The sequence below is a fragment of the Pelophylax lessonae genome (genome assembly GCF_965119305.1).
Source record: "Pelophylax lessonae genome assembly, chromosome: 5".
NCBI lineage: Eukaryota > Metazoa > Chordata > Amphibia > Anura > Ranidae > Pelophylax > Pelophylax lessonae.
The window spans coordinates 286,184,392-286,206,456 of NC_138772.1; the positions used below are offsets into that span (position 1 = coordinate 286,184,392).

General features: G+C 41.3%; 1 protein-coding gene across 1 annotated transcript in view; it reads left to right on the plus strand.

Moving 5' to 3' along the window:
- Positions 1–22,065, plus strand: part of MYO10 (myosin X) — a 312,628-nt gene that overhangs the window by 132,753 nt on the left and 157,810 nt on the right. The window contains exon 4 of the mRNA XM_082257742.1: positions 21,587–21,774. Coding sequence (XP_082113868.1) covers positions 21,587–21,774 — 188 coding nt within the window. The remainder of the gene's footprint in view (positions 1–21,586; positions 21,775–22,065) is intronic.

Below are 22,065 nucleotides of genomic sequence, written 5' to 3' on the forward strand. Positions count from 1 at the left end.
ATAAAATATTGCAAGACCGCCATTTTATTCTCTAGGGTCTCTGCTAAAAAAACATATGATTTGGGGATTTTAAGTAATTTTCTAGCAAAAAATACTGATTTTAACTTTAAACAAAACAAAAAAAAAAGTGGTTAAGATAGTACTGTGCATATACAGGCGGTCCCCTGTGTAATGTTAGAAAACCATACTTCGTGAAAATTCCATACCCACGTCACTTCCTGTCAGAAACGTAATGGAACAGCTGAGTAGTGTAGCAGTGCGCATGCTCACAGCTCCGGATACATCATTGAACAGCTGAGGAGCTTACAAGTGCGCATGCTCGGAGGGTATGGAATGTTCACGGTAGTGTGTGTAACGTTTACACCGCATCAGCTGTTGTGGCGGTTACATTAAAGGTTACATTAAAACAGCTCGGCTGCAATATGAGTCATCTCTCCTCTTATTCCCTGTCACTTCCCTGATCTCGGCTAGTAAATGTAAAAGCGGCGGCGGGTGTATGAAATCTAAATGACGTAGATCTCGGCTCCGTGATTTCTATTTTCATAGACCCGCCGCCGCTTTTACATTTAGTAGCCGAGATCAGGGAAGTGACAGGGGTAGGAGCGGAGATGACTCATGTTGCAGCCGAGCTGTTTTAATGTAACCGCCGCAACAGCTGATGCGGTGTAAACGTTACACACTACCGTGAAAATTCCATACCCTCCGAGCATGCGCACTAGTAAGCTCCTCAGCTGTTCAATGACGTAGGTGCTGACGTAGGTGCACCGAAATTTTTACGGGTATGGTTTTTTCACGGAACACCGGGTTACAAACATCTGACTTACAAACTACTCCTACTTACAAACAGAGGGAGACAACAGGAAGTAAGGAGAAATCTACCCCTAGGAAGGGAAATTCACTCCCGTAAGAGTTCTCATGGGAAAATATGTCTCCACGGAAGCTTTATCACCAATCCTTGTTTTCACAACAACCCAAAATTTTCAAAATCTAGTTTTCATAGGGACAGAAAGTGGGATGACATCTTCTGAACAGAGGCACAGACAGCAAAACAAACGGTACAGGGGTGTTAACCCTTCCCTATGCTATCCAAAAAACGTAAAAATGATTCTTTTGGCTGGAGCTAAACTTAAAAAATGTACCTGTTCCGACTTACATACAAATTTGATTTAAGAACAAACCTACAGTCCCTATCTTGTTTGTAACCTGGGGACTGCCTGTAAACCATATATTCTGCACTAGTGAATGGAAAATGATGCTGGAATTATACAACTCCCCTACTTTATCTCCTCAGACAGAAGCCATGACCTATATGCCATGAACTAATTACTCTGGTTTTCTGGCGGGGCTCATCTGCATATTACAAACTTAGGCAGGTCTCAGCAGGTATAATAAATGACTGCAATTACTGCACTATATTCATACATTATTTTATTGAACTGGCCTTAAATGACTTCTAACAGGTATCACTGTCTTTTTCACCTGAATAGGAACATTGTCCCAAGTATTTTTCTTTTACTCTAAAAATAGGTCTGCTTGAGTCACTGTGGAATATCTGTGTCAAAGCAAGTTTTACCCACAGTAAGCTTGTTATTCCTGCTTAACCAGCAACATTTATAATGATGTCCCAAGATTTCCTAAACCAAATAAACAAAAATTCTGGACCTACTTCAATTGCATCAAGCACAAAGAGTGAATCCAAAGACAGCAGGAGCAACCTGTGGCCTTACTTGGTGAATTGAGGGGTCAGAAGACCACTGCGTAAACATTTCAAATGGCTTCCAGAAACCCAGTGTAACCCCAGCATGTGTAGCTTGATCTGCTCATCAAAGAGAAGAAAACTGTGTGAAGATTATCATGGAATGTGACAAAACTATACGTAGCTCTCACATACTAAACAAGCACTACTTTTTATGGCCTTGTGTGTGTCAGATCACAACATTTAACATTTTCAACACTGGTAATTGTTAAAGCCTTTGCTCATCTAGGAGTAAAAACGACTTTACTTCTATATAAAACCATTCTCCTACTTTAAAGAGCACCTCACTTTACCTGCATATAATCACACATGTGCATGTCTTATCTGTTTGCAGCTCTCCTTTGCTTATTTTGCCAGGGTAGTGCTGGAAAGAATGTATGGTTGAGTACCTGTGGCTTCCAACAGATACTCTGTGACGTTACGGTGACACTGAGAAGCTCTCATTTCTGCATCTCAAAGATGCTAGGAAAGAGAGACGCATGATTTCTTCTGTAAATCCAGCTGTTGAGCTGCTGCTGCAACTAGGTAGAGCTCTATGCATAGCTGAATGACCAAATTAAGTAATTTTACTGTTTATGGGTAAACTTCTGTTATTTTCAGTTTGAAGCTACAAGTTCCCTTAGCTAACAACTTTTACAGCTGCACATACTCACCTCCCCCTCTTCCATATACCACTCCATTCTACGGGCAAGAGCAAATAGATATACACAGTACCTCTAATATGAGACATATGTTACTCACTACCCACCTAACAATGTTGGTGCTTGGTAATTGGCTGCACAGGGATGCAGCACTGTGACATGGAGACAGGGGTAGAGTTCTTAGCCTTGTGTAAACTCCAAGTCACAACGCAGATCTTCCTCTCTTCACTCCCGGTGATTAATCACTTCTGGACCGGAAGGTTTTACCCCCTTAATAACCAGGCCATTTTTGCGATTCGGCACTGCGTTTCGGCACTGCGTTAATTTAACGGACAATTGCGCAGTCATGCGACACTGTTCCCAAATAAATTTGATGTCCTTTTTTCCCACAAATAGAGCTTCTTTTGATGGTATTTGATCACCTGTGCAATTTTATTTTTTTGGCGCTATAAACAAAAAAAGAGCGACGGTTCTGATAAAAAAACAATATTTTTCACATTCTGCTATAAAACATTCCCAATGAAAAAAAATTTGAATTCAAACTTTTTCAAAATTTTAGGCCAATTTGTATTCTGCTACATATTTTTGTTAAAAAAAATCCTAATAAGCGTATTTTGATTGGTTTGCACAAAAGTTATCGCGTCTACAAACTAGGGGAAAGATTCGCCATTTTTATTTATTTCTTTATTTTGTTTACTAGTAAGGGCGGTGATCTGTGATTTTTAGTGGGACTGCGACATTGCGGCAGACAGATCGGACCCCTAACTGACATTTTTTACACTTTTGGGGGGACCAGTGACATTACTACAGTAATCAGTGCTAAAAATATGCACTGTTACTGTATTAATGATACTGGCAGGGAAGGGGTTAACCCAAGGGTGGTCAAAGGCAGTGCTTTAAGTGGCCCAAAAGAGGTGCCGGTACTCTATTATAGCCTATAAATTTTGTCCCCCCCCCCCCACAACCCCACATCAGGGTCCCCACAGAGCAACCCCCTGGCCTGGGCTGGGACTCCGGAGCAGGGGGACTCACTGGTGGGGACTGGTCTGGCTCTGGAGAGGGAAATATTCTTGGGGGGGCAATTGAGGGCGCAGATGTCCAAAATGAGCGTACCTGGTACACTAAGGCGCACTGAGAGGTGGCGGTATGCTCAAGAGCCATATTTGGAAGTGGCGGTACTGAGTACTTACCGGCCCACTTAAAGCACTTGTTTAAAGGGTTAAATGTGAGCCTAGGGGAGTGTTTTCTAACTGTATAGGGGAGGTACTTCTGGAATCAACACAGAGACCTGTGATCCTAAATAGGAGAATCACAGGCTCTGTTAATTGCAGAGAGAACAGCGGTCTGCTGTGTTTACAATAGATGAGCTGGGAGGCCAGAAGTGACCGCAAGTACCAAAGTTTGGCGCCATTCCACGAGTGTGCACCATTTTAAACCGTGACATGTTAGATATCTATTTACTTGGCTTATCATTATCTTTCACATTCTAAAAATAATTTGGTAAATCTTGTGTTTTGTTTTTTTTTAGTTCATGAAAGCGTTTTTTTTTTAGAAAAATATTGAGTTTAAAAAATTGCTGTGCAAATATAATATGACATAACAAATTGCAACGATCACCATTTTATTTATTTATTATATATAATGTTTGGTGGTTCTGAGTAATTTTCGAGCAAAAAAAATGATGATTTACATGTAGGAGAGGAATGCCAGAATTGGCCCGATATGGAAGTGGTTAATTGTTGCATGTATTTGTACTGGTACTCACCACAGCATTGAATTGAGCTTTGTTTTTAGAACTATGTCGAGTTCAGCTTTTTTAGTAGTGAGAATAGGTCCCACTATAATAATTTCAAACCCAATTTTTTTTCTTTTTGGATAGAGTAGGGAAGGTTAGAAGCCCTGTCTTAACAGCTTATATTTTTCTGTCTGGGCACAATAGAGGAGAATTTCCCTTTTTACTCTTCTAGAAAGGTACGGGAAGTTAGAGGAAGTCCTCCAAAGTGAGCAGAATTCTCCTGTTAGAGAACATCAACATTTCTATATTTCTTTCTCCATGGCATTGCCCTGGCTTTATGGCAAAATTACACTGGGTATAAGAAACGTGTACACCATTTTCTTTGTGCAGATGGTGTTTAAATCGATAGAATTAGCATGGTTGTAAATGAGACATTTTATGGTTTTCATACACATGCTGCATCTTGTCTATTTGTCTCAGTCAAGATCAGAATTTCGGAGAGCAGGAATGAATCACTTGAGTTTCATTTGAAACTACAGAAACAAGCAAACTTCAGGAGGAGGTGTTTTGTTATTGTACAATATTTCCAAAATGTTATTCCAGTAACATTCATTAAAAACACCTTGTATGCAGCAAAAGTAAGAAACTGTATCTCTGAGAAAACTGGTGTATGAAACTGACACCTAAGACAAAACTTTATGGCAATATTCACATCCTGCTTTTTGTATTTTCGGTGTGGATTTCAACAGAAATCCTTCCTTAGGCTTGAATGAATGGTATGTCATTTAAAACACTTGTAAAAGAAAAAAATAAATAAATTCACGCGGCCACTGCAATGTATGAAAGTGCATGCGCATTTGTAAACTGTACAGGGCCAATAAATCACCCTAGGGTTTGCTGTTGTGGGAACATGCATTCTGTTCTATGTTTTCACTTACAGCATAGCTCCCAGCTGTCCCTGATTTCGAGGGACTGTCCCTGATTTGGAACAAAATTTCTCTGTCCATCTTTCCTCCTCATTTGTCCCTCATTTTGATCTAATCTATATAGATGCACTCTAGTTCTTAGATGACATGATATGACGGCGCCCCAGAACCACTGCTCTCGGCCGCGCCATGTTCCTAGGTCACGGTGCGACCCCCGATCTCGGTAAAGAGCTGATAACACGGCTCTTTACCCATGTGATCGGCTGTGTCCAATCATAACGGTCACATCTAAACAAGGAAGTGCCGCTTATCGGCTCACACTGACAGATCATCAGTGCCCTGATTACAGTACAGCCCTAGGTGTGTCCATCAGTGACACCAATCAGTGTTCATCAGTGACACCAATCAGTGCCCATTAGTGATGCCAGTCAGTGCTGCCTTTCAGTGCCCATCAGTATCTGCTTATCAGTGCCACCCACCAGTGCCACCTATCAGTGCCCATCAGTGCCACCTATCAGTGATCATCAGTGCCCATCAGTGCTGCCTTTCAGTGCCCATCAGTACCTGCTCATCAGTACTGCCTGTCAGTTCCGCCTATCAGTGCTCATCAGTGCCATATATCAGTGGCATATTAGTGCCTCCTCATCAGTGCCACCTAATCAGTGCCCATCAGTGCAGCCACTCAGTGCCCATTAGTGATGCCAGTCAGTGCTGCCTTTCAGTGCCCATCAATATCTGCTCATCAGTACCGCCTGTCACTGCCCATCAGTGGCACCTATCAGGTCCCATCAGTGCCACCTATCAATGCCGCATATCAGTGCTCATCAGTGCCACTTATCAGTGTCACATATCAGTGCCCATCAGTGCAGCTTATCAGTGCCCATCAGTGCTGCCTCATCAGCAAACATCAGTGAAGTAGAAAAATTACTTATTTACAAAATTTACTGACAGAAACTAAGAAAAACATTTTTTTTCAAAATTTTTAGCCATTTTTTTTAGCAAAAAATAAAAAACCCAGCAATGATTAAATACCACCAAAAGAACTGCCATTTGTGTGAAAAAAATAAATTAAAAAAATGTAATTTAGGTACATTGTTGCATTACTGTGCAATTGTCATTTAAAGTGTGACCGCTGAATTTGCCTGGGCAGGAAAATGGTAAATGTGCCCAGTAGGCAAGTGGTTAAATGCACTTTTTATTATTCAAAAATGTTTTTCCCAGTGCTATACCTTTCATCCAATTCCTAAATTGTTGCATTTGTAAATTTAAAAAGCCAGTGAAAAGGAAAAGTAGTGTAAAAAAAAAAAAAAGCACTTGTGGGTTTAACAAATCATTTGTATAATTATCCCTTAAGGGGGCATCCTTTGTCTACATACTTTTTCTAATAGGTGTCCCTCGTTCCCATCTCAAAAAGTTGGGAGGTATGCTTACAGGTATCCCTGAGGAAGGAAGAGGTTCAGAGGTTCTGAGAATTCAGAAAAAAGCGGAGAGCTAAACTTACACTTTGCAGAGCTCAGTGAGGAGAGCTCTAAGAACTGATTGGCAGGAAGTAATGAGTTTCAGTATACTGTACATTTGTAGCTGGGGTCCAACTTAGGTTTTTTTCCAAGCCATTGAAGAAGAGACCACTGTAGACAGGGTAATAAATTAAGCTTGTAGGCAGATGTAGTTAGCAGTGTCCTGTAATTAAAGATGGCCACCCCAGCAGGCTACCTGGGTGGCCTGTCCTCTTACCAGCATCCTATAGTTCTGTGCAGGGACCGCCTTCCACGGGCACTGCTGATGAAGTGACACCAGTGCTGCTTGTTGTAAATGATCCGTGCGGGAAATATAAGAAGCCTTTGCTTAGCCTTTCCCCACCTAGCACCTCTGTGCTTTCCTTGCTCCAGGGAACATGTGATGGTATGCTGGTATGATTGCTGTGCCAGCATTGAAACTGTGTTGCCATTGTCTCCCTTTATCCAGCCCTCCCTGCTGCAAGGAAAGAGAATTGTGCTGCTTTGTTTTGTGTGCCAGAACGCTAACAGGCTCAGTAACACAATAGGGTTTATTTACTAAGGGTCCTTTCACACGGACTTTCCGCCTGGCGGACTCCGTTTTGCTCAGCGGGGATCGATCCACCAATCCTCGCTGAGCAGGCGGATGACAGCTCAGTCTCGGCTTACTTTGCAAAGATGAAGCTGTCAGATCCCCGCTCTCCTCTTTGGGAGATCGGATGAAAACAGACCGCCTGTCCGTTTTCATCTGATCCGATCCTCCAGACAGATGAAAAGTAGGGTTTCCATCCGTCTGGATTTCACAGACCATAATCAGATTGAACATGTCACCGCTAACATCCGCTGCTCCATAGAGGTACATGGAGCATCCCATCAGGTCCGCCTGAAAAAACTGACAGGCTGACCTGATCGGAAAGGCCGTGTGAAAGGGGCCTTAAGGAAAATCCACTGTGCACTAGTAGGGAACGGCAAGTGCATTTGGAAGTGCAGTTACTGTAGATCTGAAGCTCTACTGATTTCTATCATCCAATCATGTACATGAAAAAAAATGCTGTTTTTTATTTTCCTTGCATGTCCCCTTCAGATCTACAGCGACTGCACTTCCAGGTGTACATCCAAGTGCACTTGTAGTGATTTTCCCTTTAGTAAATAAACCCCAATGCCAGCTCTTCTGCACTAAAGGACAATTCTCCTCTCTCCTGGCACCACCCACAGAACTACCTAATAAATTCACAAGAGACGGCCCTACACACTGCTTGCATGCAGAGGTGTTCCCTCTCTCTAACTGGTGCTAATGAGAGACGAAAAGTGGGCCCTGTGGTGACATCACCGGGATTTCTTTCAGGTAAATCCCAACTGCATGAATTAAGAAATGTCAAACTTCATTATATTTTTATATCCCCTGGTTGGGTTTACAACCCAGGTTGTGTCTGTCAACTCTCATCTTATGCCTGCAGATGTCCAAAGACTGGAGGGCAGTGGATAGCCTGTATAAAAATAATCAAGCACTGCAAAAAAAAAAAAAAATATTGTTTGTAGGTAACTCATTCTCTAATATAATTTATAATATAATATAATATATTGTTTACTTAGAAAAAATAAATAAATAAATCAGCAAGAGAGCAATAAAAAGAAAGCCATGAATGTAGTTTTACTTAAAAAAAAAAAAAGCAAAAAAATGACTCCTACCCAGAAGAGTGCTACCCTATGGCAAGCTTGCTTACATGGTATATACAGCTGTATGAGAATGGGAACTAGATGGACATCAGGAGGTTGCATAAACGTCCTCATCATATTTTTTTTACAAAATTATATTACTTCGGGATAAACGATGAGAACATTAAAATCATCTGTTCCACATCACATGCTGCCTTATGATCCCTGGTATGTTGTCCGCTCACGGATAGGATCAGAATGGGACAGTTGTTTTTAAACTGATTTTTTTTTTTTTTTTTTTGCACTACTGTTCTGGAAAAAGTCAACACAAACAATACCACAATGCAAGGAATGTAACCTTAGATGTACAGTTTATAATTTAGAGAGAAAGTTGGATGAAATCCAGTGCAAATTAGTAAGAGGCAGGAAAAAATGCTCATTACATTTACCACAGGCCTTCAAACTAACTTTTAAGAGCTAAAACAAGCGTATGGATTATCTTGTCTGTGTTTATGATGGATCAGCAGTTATAGTCTCTAAGTAATGTTCTCTCTATGGCCTGTTTCTTCTCAGTGACATATGTTTTCTTTGTGACTGAGTGCACAGCAGTGACTATATCCAGCTGTTCCAGCCTAGCTTTCCAGCCTGTGTGCTATACTATACTTTACACTTGTCATTTTTGTAGATAAATGAGCATGGCACAGCTACAGTTTTTGTTGGCACCATATTAGGCTTCAATATTGTAGTAATATGTTGTTGCTGGGTAAATATCTTAATAGTAAGTAAGCTAGATTGGATTTAAAATGTTCACTTAAAACAGAACTAAAGTCTCAGTACTTGCCTTTCTTTTCCTCACTGGCACCTTTTACCTTTTCTTTCTTTCAGGCGCTTGGTTGGCGTGGGATGGCGTCACTCCTGCGCATGCAGTTTAGTAATCCTGACACATAGGTGCTGTGCCGGAATGTACACTGAGCTGCACTTGCACAGCTCAGTGTACATTCGAAAGAATGCAGTGAACAGTAAGGTAGGTTTATTTTATTGCAGAAAAGACTCTGCAATAAACAGCCAGCCTGCTTGCAGTCTTTAACACTGGCACTTTAGTCCCGCTTCAAAGTGCAACTACAGCCACAACTTTTTTTTTTAGTTTTGGATAGAGTGGAGAGCAGTTAGGACATTTGACAGTTTTAACTGATATCAGTGTCCTCATTAGAGAGATTTAACCTCTCTGTTTGTCCTGTATACCTTTATCACTGAGATTTAAAGTGAAAACAAACTCCAACATTTTAGTTGTCACCAGAAGAGGAATAGAAGGGAAATACTCCAGATCTTCCAATGTTAACACTAGTTCAGGTGACAATATGTTAAAGTAGTTGTAAACCCTTACTTATAAGGGTGACTGGCCTCAGGTGACACATAGAGATGAGAAAAATCCTCCAACTCTATATAAGTTGTACATGTCTATCTGCAGCCCTCTCTTCTCTACATCTGTTTAAAGTGCTGAATTATAAAGCTTGTCTGAGAGTTCAGAAAAAAGTTAGCAGAGAGCTGAACTTAACTACGGTACTTAAGCCCCGGAGGATTTTGCTGCTCAAAGACCAGGGCCTATTTTGTGATTCGGCACTGTGTGACTTTAACGGACAATTGCGCGGTCGTGCGACACTGTACCCAAATTTTTCCCACAAACAGAGCTTTCTTTTGGTGGTATTTGATCACCTGAGCGATTTTTATTTTTTGTGCTATGAACAAAAAAAGAGCGTAAATTTTGAAAAAATAACAATATTTTTAAATTTTTTTATATGAAATTCCCCCCCAAAAAATGTAAAAATCAAAATTTTTTAACATTTTAGGCCAATTTGTTTTCTGCTACATATTTTTGGTAAAAAAAAATCGCAATAATCGTATTTTGATTGGTTTGCACAAAAATTATTGCGTTTACTAACTAAGGGAAAGATTTATGTCATTTTTATTGTTTTTTTATTTAACTAGTAATGGCGGCGATCTGCGATTTGTTTTGCGGGAGTGCGACATTGCGGTGGACAGATCGGACCCCTGACTAACATTTTTGACACTTTTGGGGGTACCAGTGACATTACTACAGTAATCAGTGCTATACATATGCACTGCTACTGTAAAAATGACACTGGCAGGGAAGGGGTTAACTTTATTAGTGATCAAGGGGTTAAGTGTGTCCCTAGGGGCGTGATTCTAACTGAAAGGGGCGTGGCTTGTGATGTAACAACAGAGACATACGATCCTACATAGCAGGGTCGTGTAGCCTCTGAAGTTACATCAGGGAGAATGACAGGTGGCTTTGTTTACATTAGCCGCCTGCCTTTTCCCTCTCCAGCGGGAGATCGCGAGTGACCAGTGGACATCAGAGTTGCCGGTCACTCGCGCGGGGATGTGTGGGAATGAGCAGCGGCGGGAGCGTGCCTCTGGCGGTGCGCGCTCGCCCCCTAGAGGCTCCTGGGCGAGCGACGTCGCGCGGCAGTCGGCAAGTGGTTAACCTGGATACACACTATACAATTTTCTTTAGCTTTTTTCCTTTAGATTTACCAAAACCATATAATATGAGGTCAAACCTAAACACTTTCAATTTGTATGCAATCAGGCAGGACCTTGCACTACATAGTTTAAGGTAAATCTAAAGGAAATCTAACATCAAAAGTTGTATAGTGTTTATCCAGCCTTACACTTTGCAGAGCTCAGTGAGGAGAGCTAAAAGAGCTGATTGGAGGGAAGACATACACCCCCTCCAAACAGTACACAGAAATTAGGCTGTCAGTCAGCTGGAATGCCCTCCCCTGTCACCATTTTTCTCTTGCTGTCAGGAAAACTCACACTAACAATAGATAAAATTTTTTGTTTGACTTTTTTTGTGCTGCAGAGCAGCGCTTCCTCCTTTCTTACCTAAGTGAAAATGACATTGCACTCAATTCCATGTGAGTGGATGTGCTGAATGGTTCTACCCTGCCTTTATGACTCACAGAGACCTTAAGCACATCTGCACATGTGTGAGTTTTTTAATGTCCATGCGTGAATACACACATAGTTATGGAGCTCCTGATTAGCTGGTTGCCTGCGTAGCTGGTTGCCTGCATATGCCTTGGGAAATTTGGCACGTGCAAATGTGCTGCAGGTCTCTGCCTGGTCCCAAAGGCTAGGAGGAGCCCTTTGGCACATCTGCGCATGCGCAAGACTTTCAAATATGTTGGCACTGGTGATAGTGGCAGAGCCAGCATTATGGGGCTGAAGTTTCTCTTTAGGAGGGAATTTCCCTCACTTTTGAGACAACTTCCTTATGGGACAGGAAGTGAAGGAAAATCTCCCCAATTGGACACAGATGGTGAAAAAAGTTGACATGATTCCCTTCCCTACTCTATCCAAATGGTAAAAATATGTTTTGCCTATAGTTCTACTTTGAATTTCCAATGCATTTAATTACACTCTAATGCTAAGGAAAATATTCACACAAACATCTAGTCTTAAATGTGCTGTGGTGTGAATTTTTAATGTTCCTGGAGCCAGTTCTGTATAGTCATTTCCTATCTTTGCACCCAGTAGAACTCTATGAAAATGTATGTATCACCCTACAAGGTAGGTGCTAGGTAAAGTATAGTGGGCCTTGTCTGCTTAACAGAGCAGGGCCATGATTTTTAACTGGGCTGTCATGTCTCTCAGGTGTGGCTGTTGAGACTGGGGAGTCTCCCCACTGTACTTAATGAGAGGGTTCTCATTGGGCAATGGAGGAAACCCAGCCAATGGCTTACTCAGGCCTGTATCTACCCCAGCAAGGCAGATTCTGCTGCACAGCATTCTGGGAGTGGGTATAAGTTTGAGGGGAGCACATGACGCATCGTCTTTGGCGGGAAGCAGAGTCCCGGGAGGGAGAGTACGGCTGTCTCTCCTTCTGTCAGAGGAAACGGGTGTCCCAGGCAGCTTGTCAGAGGGGACAGATGGCTGAGCTGAGCTGCAGAGAGGATCCGGTGTGCCAAGAACCAGAGGAGCCTAGAGGGGTCAAGTTTCAGGAAAGCATTCCCAGTTCGTGAGCACTGCAAACTGCCCCTGGGGGTCTGCCAAGTGAGAGGGAACCACTCCAGAGAAGGTCAGAGGGATCCGGGAGCTAGCTAGCCGGTGCAGGAAGCAAGTGTACAAGGGGGTGACAGTGTTGACCCTGAAGTGTAACAGGGGGGTGGCAGAGTTTGGGCCCTGAAGTGTACAAGTGGGTGCCAGTGTGTGAACCCTGAAGAGTAAAGGGGGTGCCAGTGTGTGGACCCTGAAGTGTAGAGGGGGTGCCAGCAGAAGTGTTCAGTGTACAGTATTGAGAGTTGCAGAAGCAGTTTACAGAAGCTACCTCAGTCAGGGAGGACTGTAGGGAGCAGTGTTCAGGACTTTTGAGCTAATCTGAGTGTCAGAAGTCAGTTCTCAGTACAGTCCAGGACTTTTGAGCTAACCAGAGTGTCAAAAGTCAGTTCTCAGTACAGTCCAGGACTTTTGAGCTAACCAGAGTGTCAGAAGTCAAGTTTCAAGTACAGTACAGCAAGTCAGCGTTTTTGAAGCGCCAGCAAGCGTTGGTCGGCCCCCAGCTGGCGTCAAGACAGCGCTGAAAGGCATTTTTCTTCAAGTGTCCCATTTTGTAGCTAGTTGAGCCAGAGGAGTATCCCACTCATTCCCTTCTCCCATCCCCAATATCAAATAAACAAAACAAACCAAAGATGCCGGACTGGTCTTTGACTCAAATCTCACACTTGGGTATTCAGCTTAAATGGGCTGAAGGTGTCACCAGTGACCATGGCAGACCCACATCAGGCACAATGCCTGGAAAATCTGCTACATGTATTTTAAGGATAACAAAATGTATATATGTGCACTACTGTGTCATGCTTTGTAGAAAATGAAATAGTATATTAGGAAACAAGCTGCATCCTGTAATTTTAAACATATGTGACTCAGCTATGTGGAAAATGCATAAAAATGCATGCAAATGTGTTGGCAGAATTCTTGTGTCTAAGAGCTTGTTCATGCTTTCTAAAGATGTGTGAGTATGCAGCCTTTCAAATCCATGTTTTTTCACCAGTGAAAGAATTGCACGTATGAGAGTGATCTGAAGGGACATGATCTTGTTGTTCATAGCAGCTGATAAACGTTTTCACTTTTCATTTTACTAGTCTTTTATTTATTTTTTATTTATTACAGTCACTTACAGTCAGGTCCATAAATATTGGGACATCGACACAATTCTAATCTTTTTGGCTCTATACACCACCACAATGAATTTGAAATGAAACAAACAAGATGTGCTTTAACTGCAGACTTGCAGCTTTAATTTGAGGGTATTTACACCCAAATCAGGTGAAAGGTGTAGGAATTACAACAGTTTGTATATGTCCCTCCCACTTTTTAAAAGGACCAAAAGTAATGGGACAATTGGCTGCTCAGCTGTTCCATGGCCAGGTGTGTGTTATTCCCTCATTATCCCATCTACAAGGAGCAGATAAAAGGTCCAGAGTTCATTTCAAGTGTGCTATTTGCATTTGGAATCTGTTGCTGTCAACACAACCCATCAGAGAGATAGCAAAAATATTAGGTGTGACTAATGGCACTTTTCCACTGCAAGTACCGGCTAGTACCGGCTCGGCTCTACTCGGCCCTGCTTGGCCCGGTTTGCTTTTCCACTGCGGTACCGCATGGTATAGTGTCGGAACGGTTCGGTACGGTACGGTATAGGTTTGCTTTTCCACTAAAGTAGTACTAAAGTTAAGTGGGTGGGATAACAACGGGGTGAGTGGGATTCTCTGACCAATCAGTGGCTAGTAGTGACTGCATGCAAAGGATTGTGGGATATGGTACCAGTTTGGTACCTGTTGGAACCACAATCGAGTAGGTACTGTTTTTTCAGAGCCGTACCGTTCGGTTCCATGCAGTGGAAAAGCAAACCTATACCGTACTGTACCGAACCGTTCCGACCCTATACCATGCGGTACTGCAGTGGAAAAGCACAAAAGCGTGACGAACCGGTACGGTTCCATGCAGTGGAAAAGCACCATAAGTCAACTGTTTGGAACATCCTTAAAAAGAAAGAACGCACCGGTGAGCTCAGCAACACCAAAAGACCCCGAAGACCAAGGAAAAGAACTGTGGTGGATGACTGAAGAATTATTTCCCATGTGAAGAAAACACCCTTCACAACAGTTGGCCAGATCAAGAACACTCTCCAGAAGGTAGGTGTATGTGTGTCAAAGTCAACAATCAAGAGAAGACTTCAGCAGAGTGAATACAGAGGGTTCACCAGAAGATGTAAACCATTGGTAAGCCACAAAAACAGGAAGGCCAGACTAGAGTTTGCTAAACAACATCTAAAAAAGCCTTCACAGTTCTGGAACAACATCCTATGGACAGATGAGACCAAGATCAACTTGTATCAGTGTGATGGGAAGAGAAGAGTCTGGAGAAGGAAAGGAACTGCTCATAATCAAAAGCATACGACCTCGTCAGTGAAGCATGGTGGTGGTAGTGTCATGGCGTGGGCCTGTATGGCTACCAATGAAACTGGTTCTCTTGTATTTATCGATGATTGGCTGCTGATAAAAGCAGCAGGATGAATTCTGAAGTGTTTCGGGCAATATTATCTGCTCATATTCCGCCAAATGCTTCCAAACTCATTGGACAGCGCTTCACATTGCAGATGGACAATGACCCAAAGCATACTAAGAAAGCAACCAAAACATTTTTTAAGGGAAACAAGTGGAATGTTATGCAATGGCCAAGTCAATCACCTGACCTGAATCTGATTGAGCATGCATTTCATTTGCTGAAGAGAAAACTGAAGGAAAAATGCCCCAAGAACAAGCAGGAACTGAAGACATTTGCAGTAGAGGCCTGGCAGAGTATCACCAGGGATGAAACCCAGCATCTGGTGATGTCTATACATTCCAGACTTCAGGCTGTAATTGACTGCATAGGATTTGCAACCAAGTATTCAAAAGTGAAAGTTTGATTTATGATTGTTAATCTGTCCCATTACTTTTGGTCCCTTAACAAGTGGGAGCCACATATACAAACTGTTGTAATTCCTACACCGTTCACCTGATTTGGATGTAAATACCCTCAAACTAAAGCTGAAAGTCTGCAGTTAAAGCACAACCTGTTTGTTTCATTTCAAATCCATTGTGGTGGTGTATAGAGCCCAAAAGATTAGAATTGTGTCGATGTCACAATATTTATGGACCTGACTGTATATAGTGACATCAATTCATATATATTGTATATTCACATCAGTCCCTGCCCTCAAATAGCTTACAATCTAAGATCCCTAAAGCTGGGTACACACCAGAGCAGGGGTAGGCAACCTTAAAGATGCGGAGATCTACCTGAACAGCATGGCAGAAATCAAAGATTACCAGACACAGTGTTGTCTCCTCACACCTAATTTAAACCTCTAATTGCCATGCTACCATGTCGCAATCGCAAATATTGCACAGAAATCTTGGGTTTAAATCAGGTGGTGAGGAGGCAACATATCGTCTCCTCACCACCTGTCAAACACACTGGGATCATTTTTCAGAGAAATCCCAGCACCTGCTGCACTTGTGAATGAGCCCTTAGTTGCATTCGGCAGTGACACCCTTAGGGCTCGTTCACACATAAAGTTGGAGGGTTGTAAATCCCTGCGGTTGAGTTTACTACCTCCAATTCCTCACCCCTTTAGCTGCCAAAGGTGTGCACATGCCGCAGCAGGAATTATGCCCCCTGTTGCTTTTGGTGGGTGCTTCCACCTGCTAATCGCGACCCATTCAAGTGAATAGGGCAAGCGCCCCGCAATTGCATGCTTCTGCGGGGTTCAAGGGGTTGAAGCAGGTGGTGGGAAAGCAACACAATGCTGCCTGCTTTACCCCGAGCTTTGGCTGTGCATCTAGTTTAAAATTTATTGCTCTCAATGTAAAATACTGCCCAATACTCTATTTTTGTATTATTTCTATTCTTATTTTTATGACTTTTGTTACTATGTTGAACTACAGTTTTATATTGAATGAATACATAGTTACAATTAAAAATGTCAATGGTAATATACCAAATTTTTGAGAGATGTTCATTTACAATTTATAAATGTTTATTTACACATTGTATTTTTGTATTGAAAAACATTTTCAATAAAAGTTTATAGACAAAAACATATATATATATTGCTCTATACTTTAGTTTATTCTTCAAATTTCAAACAAAAGAATAGATATGGGCCATTTAATATCAGATAAGGGCTTTAAACTAAAAAGCTAACATTAAATTTTGAAGCACAAATGAATTACTTGGTTAGTGATAAATCTAAAATGCATCTTTATGAACCAAAGATTCTTTACTTGTTCCACAATCACATCCACTGCATATAAACTTTCCTTTGTGCAGATCTTTTATGTTACATTTCCCAACCAGGTGGGCAGTATACCGCCTTAACATAAAGGGCTATAATATAAACAGATACAGAGACAAGTTTTAAATGAAGTGGTACATTCTTTCACAGTGAAATGTGTCTGTTTTGGTCAGACACACCAGTCTTGCACATAACGTGTGTTGACACATACTTTATTCGAGTATATCAATTTTTTTCATCTAAAATTTTTCTCTTATTTAGCTATGGCCATTTATTTTTTAAATATTTTTTACTTTGATGTTTTGATTGCATATATTTTTAACGGCCCTTTTAAACACGGAGTCCGTCAGACCTACTCCGTTTTTCTCAGCTGGGGATCGATTTGCCGATCCCTCGATGAGTAGGAGGATGACAGCTGTGTCTCCGCGCTGTGTGTGGAGAAAGAGCTGTCAGGTCTCGAAGCATCTCTATGGGGGAATCGGATGGGAACAGACCGTCTGTCCGTTCTCATCCGATCCCATCCGATCCGATCCACTGGACGGATGTAAAATAGGGTTTCCATCTGTCCAGATTTGACGGATCGGATCGGATTTTAGCGGGCATTTCTCCGCTGACATCCGATCCCCCATAGAGATGCACGGGGTGACCATTCAGATCCGCCTGTGTGAAAGGGGCCTAAATCAGTTTTTAAAAATCATCTACAACCTGCTTTGCCAAAAGAAAAGAAGTGTTGGCTATTTTAAATAAGTATGCTGCACTGGTGATGGTTTATTTCAAAACTTAAGAAAGGCTGGCAAAATTGTAGAATCTTAACAGAAGGATTATTCAGTTTTGCACAATTTATTGTGTGTAGAGCTATAGCAGCAAATATATTTTTTTGTTTTATAGAACTGTAGTAGAATGTCACATTAACGTTCAACAATTCTGGTATTATTCATAAGGATAACAGTACATTTAAAGTAAACCTGTGCCCAAACATATTCAAAACATGCAGTAAAAACATTCTAAAACAAGCCCTCATTCACCTCTGTCATTATAGGAACTGTGGGGAAATTTGTTTTAGAATTAACAGCAGAGGCACAGAAATCTTATTTTTATTCCAATTAATTTCTATTGCACCAGAATCTTGGCTGCCTGCCAGCTCTGTAATAGAAACCTGAAGCTCAAGTTCACTTTGTCTTGCTCTTTGAGGATCTTTGGGAATTGATAACTTCACATTATAAGCAGCTAGGGGGCCAAGGATATTTTGTTTTAAATCTCTTTTATTGCTTGTTACAAATATGTAATTTAAAGTCTATACTCCAGACACAGATACAATTTAAACAAACTACTTCAACTCAGCTCAGATGCAAACTAACTTGTTTTCACTGCTGTTGCATACATAGGGCCTGCCAGTGCTTATAATGTCAAGCATTCTGGTAGCTTTTGATAAATCACACATTTAAAAAGCGCAATATTAGAGAATAATAACTGTTTGTGGAAAATAAGGCTGGGTTCATGCTGGATTGCGGAGCAGCTCTCAGCAGGACGTCCGGTGTGTGCTGTTCACCATTTCAGGGCTGAATACGGACCTGAAACAGACCAGAAGAAGCACACAAATTTCCTGCAAACCGCTCCGCAGCTGTCCTGGAGCTGTGTGAGCCGGCTCCATTGAGAACCGATCACAGGCTCCTGACATGCAAATTGAATGGGGGGAAACCCGCAACAAATTGGCACCAGTGTGAACCCAGACTTAGTGGGCAGTTTTTATTTTCTATGGCAGTTTTGTGTATGCATGCCTCGTGACAAAGCTGCAGGAACACAAGTGGAGATTTTCTAAAACTGGAGAGTGCAAAATTTGGTGCAGCTGTGCATAATAGCCAATCGGCTTCTAATTTCAGCCTATTCAATTAGACTTTGATAAAAAAAAAATCTGGAATCTGATTCGTTTCTATGCAGAGCTGCACCAGATTTTGCCCTCTAGTTTTAGTAAGTCAACCCCACTGTGTGCTGGACAAGTTGTTAGGACAATTAAGGCCCCTTTCATATGGGATTTCCGATCAGGTCCGCCTGTCAGTCTTTTCAGGCGGACTGGATCGCATGCTCCATGCACCTTTATGGAGCAGCGGATGTCAGTGGTGACATCTCCGCTGACACCCGCTTCTATCCGATTCAATGTGGTCCGTGAAATCCAGATGGATGGAAACCCTATTTTACATCCATCTGGAGGATCGGATCGGATCGGATGAAAATGGACAAGCGGTCCATTTTTATCCAATCTCCGATATAGGAGAGCGGGGATCTGATAGCTCCGTCTCTGCAAAGTAAGCGTAGACGGACCTGTCATCCGTCTGCTAAGCGGGGATCGGCTGATCAATCCCCGCTGAGCAAAATGGAGTCTGCCAGGTGGAAAGCCGGTGTGAAAGAACCCTAAGACTTTTTTTTTGCTGCTACTTTTTTGCTGCTACTTTTTCATTGGCCAGGAGAATCTGACCATCCCTATTTCCAACGTTATCATGATTATTTTGTGTCCTTCTTGTAGTAACATGAAGCAGAAGGAAAAATAGTTCTGCAATGGAGATTAGACATAACAGAGTTAGGAACCAGCGTACAGGAGTTTATTTAATAAAGCTAGAGAGCGCAAAATTAGGGTCACTTCTGCATAGAAACCAATAAAACAGACAAGGAGTCACTGCTCAAGGTGGTGTAATTGCCTGATGACTCACACAGGTGCATGCCCCGGCTCGCCTCCGTGAAAACTTGATAAAAGAAAAGGAATTGGCAGCACTCCAGGTTGAGTCAAAATCCAGGTTTATTGACTGGACATCCAAATATGACAATCGTGACAAGGTAGACGCGTTTCACACACTGACTGTGTGCTTAATCATTAAGCACACAGTCAGTGTGTGAAACGCGTCTACCTTGTCACGATTGTCATATTTGGATGTCCAGTCAATAAACCTGGATTTTGACTCAACCTGGAGTGCTGCCAATTCCTTTTCTTTTATTAGAAACCAATAAGCTTCCAGGTTTTATTGCCAAAGCCTTATTGAACATGCTGAGGTTAGAAGCTGATTGGTTTCTATGCAGAAGTGAGCCTGAATTTGCACTCTCCAGCTTTCTTAAAGAAAACCCCACGCTAAGGGCCTGTTTAGACCAGAACAGGATACAAGAAAGGCACGTTACGTATACATTTCCTGCATCGCATTCAAAACTCACTGCCTTTGCGTTCAGCTGTGGAACCAATACTTTGTTAGTAGCACCCCAAACACAGATCTCAACTGCAGCAGGCGTACTAATTAGTTTACCTGTAATTTGGTGAAAATAACTGTAAAATACATGTAGTTGGCCTTGGGGACCACAGCTTAGAAATTCTGCTTGATGTATACTATCTGGACATTTCCACTCTAAATTTATAAAGATTAAATCGTATTTACCCAAACAAGTACTTACCTGTATGGATACTTTACACATTGAATCATAAAAAAAGCTACAGATGTGTTAAATACTGTACTGTAAAAGAAAAGGAAATTTTAGCATGTGTAAACTGCCATTTATAGAGTGGGTGTACCACAAAGATTAAGTGAAATGTAGTTATGCAAAGTGGTAGAACATCCAGTTTTGAAATCTGAGACTGCGGAAAATTCTGTGTGTGGCTTTACTGGACAGAAACCATTTCAAAAATAGAAAGACATATTTGTTGTTCTCCAGCTCTGACATCAAAGAAAGTAATGGCTAACAACCAGATGAGTGAAATATGAGAAAAACAAGCAGAAAGGGAATCAGTCTGTCCCTAACAAAAATTAAGAAAATACAAAAAAAGTAGCATTTTCAGATATCATTCCTCACTTTACCATATTCTTACAGAGTACTTATGTAGAGCTGCCATCCTGTCAAAAGCTAAACCTAGCCCAGTCCTATGGTCAGGAAATGCCGATGATATGATCTGAGAATGTAAATGCTGCTGGAAAAATGGTTGAGTTTTCAGCTTTAGTAAACCACACTTTTTTTTTCTGGGATAGCTATAAACAGGGCTCTAAAAAGATTTTGCAAATAGGAATTTTTTTCTCTGGTACAGTAAAACATATATTAATACGAGTAGAGATCTCAGTGGGATACATTTGACATTTTTTGTAGAAGTCACATGCCATACTAAGACATCTCTATAATGTCTAACCCTAGTCCATGGGAGAAGCAACAAAGGAAAATACTTATAGCACTAACCATATGTAGAAATATTAAAACTGAGAACAAGCTTCCCTGGAGTTTTCCCAAGCCTCCCTAAAAGCACGGTGGCTCTTGAGAAATCCAGATTCATACAGGGAATCTAAGGATATTCTGTGTGTTTTCTACACACAGCAAAAAGAACATGGAAGCTTCCTTATCAAATTATAACTGGCAAAGAGTCATGCACATGAGAGCAAGGTTTCAGTTGCATACATTTGCAAGCATAAAGGGAGACTGCATGCTTTGCCTATATGCATCATTTTTTTCAGAGTTTTCACTTAGGTCCCCTTTGCATGCTGGCAGGGTTGGTTGTTTTCAAAGGTTGCATTGCAGATTTGTATAATGATGTGCACTTTTTGTAATTTTTAGTTCAAATTAGTGCATATTACATGGTTTTGGTGTGCTACCACTGTTGACTAATAAAAAATATTTTATTAGTTTCATTATTTCACATTTCAGTACATTTGAAGAATTCTAAAAGAAAACAAGGATCATTCTGGTCCTGAACAGGTAATAGCATTGATAGACCCCCTGTAACAGTCCTGATCATGAAATAACAGGCGTTTAGCAAAATAAAATCCAACCAGGGACACTGGGAAGGTCATTCCGTTCTTTAGACATTGGGTAAAAATCAACCCATGACAGTGTTTGCCTTAAATCGATCATCTCATGACTGCAATCACCCTAAAAGATGGTTGTCGGTTCAAATCCTTCTCTATCATCCTTCTCTATCTTGATTTACCTTTCTAAATGTTTATGGCTGAAGTTCTTTAAGTAGTCTTCTTATCTTTTGTTTTTTCAGACATATATTGGCTCTATATTGACGTCTGTGAACCCTTACAAATTGATTCCTGGTTTATATGACCAAAACACAACAGAGTTGTATAGCAGACATCACATGGGAGAAATACCACCTCACATCTTTGCTGTGGCCAATGAGTGTTACCGCTGCTTGTGGAAAAGACATGACAACCAATGTGTTCTTATAAGGTAAGATCCATTGATGCAATAATTTATATTATTAATAATAGTGGTAGTTGTAGCAGCATTAGAAGTAGTAGTAGTAGTTATATCTGATTAGTACAATTAATATGTAAGAAATTAAAGTAGATGTAAACCCCCACATATACCCAGTGAAGTGAACAGTCTCAGATGATACATAGAGATTAAACAAATCTCCCTATGTAAGTTTAATTTGTATATCTGCTGTCTTCAGCTTTCTACACTGTTTAGAAAGTGAACATCGTGTAAGAATTTGTTCTTCCTGTTCCAGCAGTGGGT